General features: G+C 52.2%; 1 protein-coding gene across 1 annotated transcript in view; it reads left to right on the top strand.

The window, feature by feature from the left end:
* The first annotated feature begins 63 nt into the window (after positions 1-63).
* Positions 64-7,397, top strand: part of Gm2a (GM2 ganglioside activator) — a 22,225-nt gene continuing 14,891 nt past the window's right edge. The window contains exons 1-2 of the mRNA XM_008851868.3: positions 64-347; positions 6,890-7,051. Of these exons, the coding sequence (XP_008850090.1) occupies positions 258-347; positions 6,890-7,051 (252 nt within the window). The 5' untranslated portion in view covers positions 64-257. The remainder of the gene's footprint in view (positions 348-6,889; positions 7,052-7,397) is intronic.

Here is a 7,397-nt window from a genome sequence, read left to right as displayed (position 1 = left end):
CGCAGCCGCCCCCCCACTCTCCCGCAGCCCCGCCCCTTCCTCTGGCTCCGCCTTCGTGGGCCCTTTGGGAAGCCGTTGAGGGCCGGACTCCCAGCGGGAGGGTCTGGGGCGGAGCCGGGAGAAGTCCCTCCTTCTCCGGGCCCGAAATCTCGGCCGGGGAGGGGCGGAGCTCGGCGGAGGATGGTCCTTTTTGCATAACCGACCTGTGGGCGTTTAAAGGCCTTTGCACTGCCGGTTCGAGTGGACCCGTCTTCGCCATGTACCTCGCCGTGCGCTGCGCGCTGCTGCTAGTCCTGGGCTTGCTGCTCACCTGTCCCGCGGCCCCGGCGCGCCTGGGCCCAAAGCGCGTGAGTGCCTCCCTGGGCGGGCGGGGCGGAAGGGCGGCCACGCTGCGGTCGTTCTCATCCTCCTGTGGGTACCACCTGACTTCAGGGTCTTAGGATTGGCAGTTTGGAGGGGCTCCTGCCGCGGACCCCGGTCCCCAGCCTGGGTGCGGGGTGTAGCCTGCTTGGACGAGCTAATCTCGTCTGGCTTGCCCTGTCCCCGCTCATTGCAGCAGCGTTAATGCACTCGCCCCAGGCTCGGATCCTCAGCCGGCCATTTCCCGCAATGAGGTGGGTGGGTTGAATCAGACCCAGAGGGCCAGAATTGTCCCCCTGGTGACAGAGGTCCAGCCATCAGGTCCAACCTGGAGTCAGGGCAGGCGCCCGCGCCCCCTTCCAAGCTTTCCCCTCTCTTGCCTCACTTCTCGTTCTCCCCAGGCTCCAGACCCCTGGGGAAGAGAAGTTCTGTCATTCTGAGAGGGAAGAAGCCCAGTTTCATGGCCTCTTTTGACTGTGAACACCCCCGACAGGAAGGGAACTGGTCAGAAAGGGAACTGGTGGGTTCCAGATCCCCTCCTTCCAGCTACCCTCGGGAAGTTTGCCTGACAGAGCTGGGGCAAAGTTGGATGTGACCCGAATGGGAAGGCCTGACTTCTCATCCCTTTTCTGTTGCCATCCCTGGGGGGTGCTGGGGAGGGCTTTCAGGAACAGAAAGGCCCTGGACTTTGAAATAAATACATCTATTGAAGCCAATGGCCTTGGGCTAGTTTGACCCAGGGGCAGGATGTCAGTTTCCTTTCTGGAATGAAGGAGTTAGGACCTTTCCACTTCCCTTACCCAGAGGATAGGCAGCTTGTCTCAGGGTGTTGGTAAGTGTGGGCTGAGAAGACTTGTCTTGGCTCCAGGCTGCCACTGTGGGGTGGAGCCCATCTGGAGTCTTGTGTCCCAAACATCCTCATCCTCCTGTGGGTACCACCTGACTTCAGGGTCTTAAGATTGGCAGTTTGGAGGGGCTCTGAGGTATCACAGAAGTCACCCACCTTCCCTTAGGGTCTTCCTGTCACCCCGGCTGGGCTTGGAACTTGCAATATAGACCAGGCTGGCCGCGATCTCACGGAGATCTATCTGCCTGTCTGTGCCTCCTGAGGGCTGGCAGTAAAGCTGTGGGCCACCACGACTGGCTCCTTAGGTGATTAGGGACTATTGTTTTTGAGCCTTTGCTGTTGTCACTGTATTTTGTCTGGGCTGGTAGGCACAGAACCTGACCAGTGAGTGACTGAGTCCCTGGAACCCTGTTTTGGTTCACTTGTCCCATTAACTGGTCTTGTGGTCCTGGATTGCAGTGAGTCTCAGATAAGAGCAGAGTGGTTAGCTCTGTGCTGGGCTGAGTAGGTCCTTACTAGACACTATTGTACAGTGGCTGTCATTTATTGTACACCTACTGTGTGCTATGCATTGAGCTTTGTACTTTTCATTTTTTGTTTTGTTTGAGATAGTCTCTTTTTATCCCAGGGTGGCCTCGAGTTCTCTATATAGCTGAGGATGGCCTTGAACTCCTGATTTCCCCGTCTCCACCTCCCAAGTATTGGGGTTACAGGTGTGTACTGTCATACTTTGCTAAGAATCTTAATTTTGGAATAGTTTAAATTCATAGCAAAGTTTCAAGGACAGTGTAGAGTTTAGTCTACCTACCCAATTTTCCTTGTTCCCTATTATAGCATACATCTGTCAAAACCAGTGTAGGCCATGACTGTGAACTAGACTAGGCTTTATTTGGGTCTCACTAGTTCTTCATGAATACCCTCTTTCTATTACAGCACTGACTCTGGGGAACCACGTTGTCATCCCTGTCACGTCTCCCCACTCTTCCCTGGCCTGGGACACTGTCTCTGCCATTTCTACATTCTCTCTGCTAAAAAATAAGTATTTGAGCAGGGTGTAATGTCCCATGCCTTTAATCCCAGCACTTGGGAGGCAGAGGCAAGCAGATCTCTTGAGAGTTCAAGGCCAGCCTGCTTTACATAGTGAGTTCCAGGTCAGTTGGGGCTACAGGGAGACCTTGTCAAAAAAAAAAAAAAAAAAAAAAAAAAAGAAAAGAAAAGAAAAAAATGAAATGAACTTGGCAGTTTTGAGGAGCCCTATGGGCAGACTTCTTCCTGTCTTTGCCCCATCAGAAGGTATAATTATGCCTACTTAATAGATGAGGAAGTTGAACCTCTAGGGGTTAACATGCCCATGGCGTCTGCTAGTGAGGGCAGCACAGCCATGGTGTCTGTGATCTGTCCCCACATTCTGCCTCTGTAGCCCTGTCTCCCCGTTGTTGTATGCTGCTTCTCTCCTATGTGTTGGTCTAGCTGGGGATGGCCACTGCCGGGTACCAGGTAGGCACTGCTTCTATCTCTGCCCTCCCTTCCCCGGGTGAGCAGGCCCTGCTGGTGGGCGGCCACCTTGTGATAGCTCCACCAGAACTGAGGGAGGGGGTGCTTAGGAGAGAGCAGAGGATTCTGTATGGGCACTCTAGAAGCTTCTCTGAGCCTGAAGTCAGCCCTCAGTGTGAATCAGGCTGCCTTTAAGGGGAAAGCAGCCTCCTCTCCCCTCTTCATCCAGGCCTTGTAACTGGCCAGTCCCCTTCTAGTCCAAACTTCTCCAGGCATAGTGCTTTTTCCTTCAGGGCTGTTCCATGGCATTGTGGCCGGTCCAGTCTCCTGAATGTGACTTACGAGGGCCTTTGGAGAATGACCCTACCACCCCTCCAGCCTCTGCAGGGCCCCTCATCCAACATGTCTAACCTGTTGACCTTCTAGTAGTGCTTAAAGCAGCTGAGCCTCTGCTCAGGACCTTTGCTGGCTCAGCTCTCATGGCAGATTTCATCATGAAGGAACCTGGCTCAGACGCCACCTCCTTACTACAGCATGAGCCGTGAGCTGGTTCTTTTGGTTGTTTTCAACTTCACCTTCTGGCACTCACTGATCACTGTGTGATTCACATGCCACCCCCCCCCCTTCCTTAATATAGGGTTTGAGTACCAGGGCCTCATGTATGTGGGACAAGGACAAGGGTTCTACCGCTAGCTTTATCCCCAGCCTGTGCAATATTTAATTTACATAAGACTGTAAGCCCCACAAGGCTGGGCAGGATCAAATCCAATTGTTTGACACAGCCCTTAGCCCAGGGCCTGTAGTAGTTACTCCATAAATATTTGTGGAATGAAGTTTGGAGGGAACACCTGCAGGCGCTTCCTTGTCCTGCCTTTCTTAGTCATGACAACCTTTCATTCCAAGGATTAGGAACCTGGTCCAGGACACTCCAGAACAGGGGAAGGTTAACTGGTGTACTAGGAATCTCACTGAGTTGGTGGCAGGAAGCAGAGTCCAGGGTGGTGCATGGCTGTCATTTCATAACTCATGCTTGCTGCCTGGCACCGTGTCATGAGCTTTTGCATAGGTGTTCTCACCGGTGTGACAGCCCTGATGGGAAGGTAAAGTACCTCTACTTAAAAGATGTGGATGGCGTGGTGGTGCACACCTTTAATCCCAGCACTCGGGAGGCAGAGGCAGGCGGATTTCTGTGAGTTCAAGACCAGCCTGGTCTACATAGTGAGTTCCAGGACAGCTGGGGCTACAGGGAGACCCTGTCTCAAAAAAGACCGAAAAAAAGAGATGTGGAAACCGGGGCTCCAAGGGTAAGTGTGTGTGTGCTGTGATTCCAAGCTGGGTCTGTTTGACTGGAGCCTCCTTTTCCTGAGTGTCACTCCAGAGCCTTACTTCCTACTCCCAGTAGTGCCTGGGTTTCATCCCAGACTGGCCTTGAACTCACCATGTAGCTGAGGATTGCCTTGAATTTCTGGGTCTCTTGCCTCTACCTCTCAAATACTGGGATTTCAGGCTTGTGTCACTGTGCCTGGTTTTAAATTGCTTTTTGCTTGTTCTATTTTGTTTTGGGAGCGGGGTCTCTGTGTAGCCCAGGCTGGCTTCAAACTTGAGATCCTCCTGCCTCAGCCTCCTGAGTGCTGGAATTGGAGCTGTGTACCACCACACTCACCTCTATCACTTTGGTAGATCGCATAGGTGACTTTATGTTCCCTTTCTTTTTTTTTTTAAATTTTGATCTTTTTTGAGACAGGGTCTCCCTGTAGCCCCATCTGTCCTAGAACTCACTATGTAGACCAGGCTGGCCTTGAATTCACAGAGATCCACCTGCCTCTGCCTCCTAAGTGATGGGACTACAGGCGTGTGCCACCTCGCCTGGCCTTAAAAAATATTTTTATTTTATGTGAGTGAGTGTATTGCCTACATATATGTAAGAGCATCTGTGTCATGCAAGCCTACCGAGGCTAGAAGAGGGCATTGGATCCCCTGGAACTGGTGGTTGTTAGCCACCATGTGGCTGCTGGGAATCGAACCTAGGCCCTCTGGAAGAGCAGCCAGTGCTCTCAACCGCTGAGCTGTCTCCCCAGTCCCTATGTCCCCTCTATGGAATAGCAGAGCCAGCGTCAGTTCTGTTCGTCCACCTCAGTTTGGTTGTGAGTCACAGGTCTATGTGCTTGGATCCCAACTTAAAGCTTATGATCGAAGACAGTCCCAAGCCCTGTGTCCTTTAATCTTTAATTTCAAAATCAGGCAGAGAGAATCTGTGATCTGTCTTGGTCAGGTGTTCTTTCTCGGTCCAGATGGCTATGGGACTATTTGAAGTGGAGGCCAGCTTGAGGTGAAGGGCTGGCAGGTTTTCTGAGGCCACCTGTGGGCATGGGAAAGCTAAGGGCCCTTGTCAGTGGCCTTCTGGCTTTGTCAGTGTGGGAGCGAGAGGGCACCAGGTGACAAGAGCTCAAACCATGAGGTCCTGTGGGTGAGGTGACAGTGCTGTGTGCCTTGGAGAAGTTGGGGAGAGGCTCAGGAGATGAGAGACCTGAGGAGGAGGATCAGGGACGAGGCTCTGCAGAGTGCCGGTGACGTGGAAGTGAGAACACGTTGGTGAGATGGAGAAGTCACTCCCTGGGGTTGTTCATCAGCAAGAGTCCTCAGGATCCATCATGTGCATCCTGTTCCCTGGAGGGTGGGGCTTGGGGTGCTGTCTGTTCCCCCTGTGTTAGTGTTCCTCGTTGTTATTGGCCCTGGACATGGAGTAGAACATGACCAGGTCATGGTCAAAGGCAACTCTTCCCTGAGCTTGTCCTGTGGTGGGCCTAAGGCTGGCTGGAGAGGACTGGGCAGCGGGGAGGTGGGGAGTCAGAGATGGTACCCCAAAGCCAGATGAGCTTAGTCAGTTTTTTTTTTTTTGGTCTTTTAAAGACAGGGCTCCTTTCTCCTATAGCTCCTGCTGTTCTGGAACTCACTATGTAGACCAGGCTGGCCTTGAACTCACAGAGATCTGCCTGTCTCTGTCTCTGGAGTGCTGGGATTAAAGGTGTGCGCCACCACGCCTGGTTTAGTCATGGTTTCTTAAAGAATATTTTTACTTATTCATTGACAGTTTCATGCACAGTGTATCTTGATCAATCTAGCCAGATGCCCCCCTACTTCCCTCAATCACCCCCAACACATCTACATTCTCTTTGACAATTTCATGCCTGTATGCAGTGTTTCTTGATCATATCTAACACAGATCCCCTTCCTCCCTTCAAATCCCCCCAACAGTCCTTATTTTTATAACCTCAAGTCCAATTAGTGCTGGTGTATGTGCATGGGTTACCTGTAAGCGGGCTCACCCCCAAGGAATAGTGACTCCCCTTCCCCCAGCAGCTGGTAGTGCCTCAGCTAGGGGTGGGACCTCCTGAGCCCCTCTTCAACCCTCCCTTTTTTCGTGTTGCCCAGGCTAGTCCAGGATTGGCCTTAAACATGCCTGTCTTCTTGCCTTTAACCTGAGTGCTGGCATTATGGAACTGTAACGCCATACCTACCTAGGTCTACTCAGCTATCCCCACCCCCCTCGCCCTCCTCCTTGAGATAGGGTCTTAAGAATTCAGGCTAGCCTGGAATGGGCTCTATAGTTGATGATGAACTTGAACTCCTGGTGCTCCTGCCTCCACCTCCCAAGTGTAGGAATAACAGGCTGTCTGTATCACACCAGGTTTGCGCAGTGCTGGGGTTTAAATCTAGGGCTTCGAGTATGTCGGGCAAGCCTTCTGACAATTTAACTACATCCCTAGTGCCACTAGTTTTGAAGTTCAAGGTCTGTTACAGTGTGCTGCAGATTTGTGACACACTTTGCTTTTTTTGACAAGGTCTCCCTGTCTGTGCTTCCCAAGAGCTGGGATTAAAGATGTGGACCACTGTGGCTGGCCCTGCATCACACTTTGGGAGGTTTTTTGAGTCTTTTAGATTAGTCCCTTCTATAGAACGGGTAAGACAAGTGTAGGCCCAGCTTGAAAATGCAGTTATGAGGAAGCGTAGAGGGGAGGTGCTGCACACAGGGCAACCTCCAGCATGTGTCACACACAGGACAGCCCTCCAGCAGCCCGTTCTTATGTGTCACTCACAGGACAGCCCTCCAGCAGCCTGTTCCCGTGGTTTTTCTGTGCTGAGACAATCCCTTTTGTAAACATCTGTTCCTTTGCTGATTGTCCCCAGCCTTCCCGACTTCGCGGTTTTTCCTGGGATAACTGTGATGAAGGGAAGGACCCTGCAGTGCTCAACAGCTTGACACTGGAACCTGACCCCATTGTTGTTCCTGGGAACGTGACTGTCAGCGTTGAGGGCAAGACCAGCATTCCCCTCACTTCTCCTCAGAAGGTGAGCCTGGGCTGGGTGGAAGGAGGGCATGGGCAGCCTGAAGGGGCTCCCGGAGGTGTGTGCTCACCCACTGTGAAGGGTTTTAGAATCCACAGACCTACTCAGATGAACAGAGTCTCAGAGTCGAAGAGCCACGAATGACGGCACCTGCACCTGGATGTACAGATCCACTGCTCACCATGGTCTGGGAGCTCTGGGAGACAGTTGGGTTTGTTATTTTGTTGCTGTTAATTTTACAGTAAGCACACCAGTAGCCAGTGGCATATGATCATTTTGTTGTGTTTTTGAGACAGAGCCTCAACTCTGTAGCCCAGGCTGGAGCCACTGTGAGAACAGGTGCCTGCCT

The sequence above is a fragment of the Nannospalax galili genome, unplaced genomic scaffold (assembly GCF_000622305.1).
Source record: "Nannospalax galili isolate Female #2095 unplaced genomic scaffold, S.galili_v1.0 scaffold706, whole genome shotgun sequence".
Lineage (NCBI taxonomy): Eukaryota > Metazoa > Chordata > Mammalia > Rodentia > Spalacidae > Nannospalax > Nannospalax galili.
This window is presented reverse-complemented; position numbering and strand designations above follow the sequence as displayed.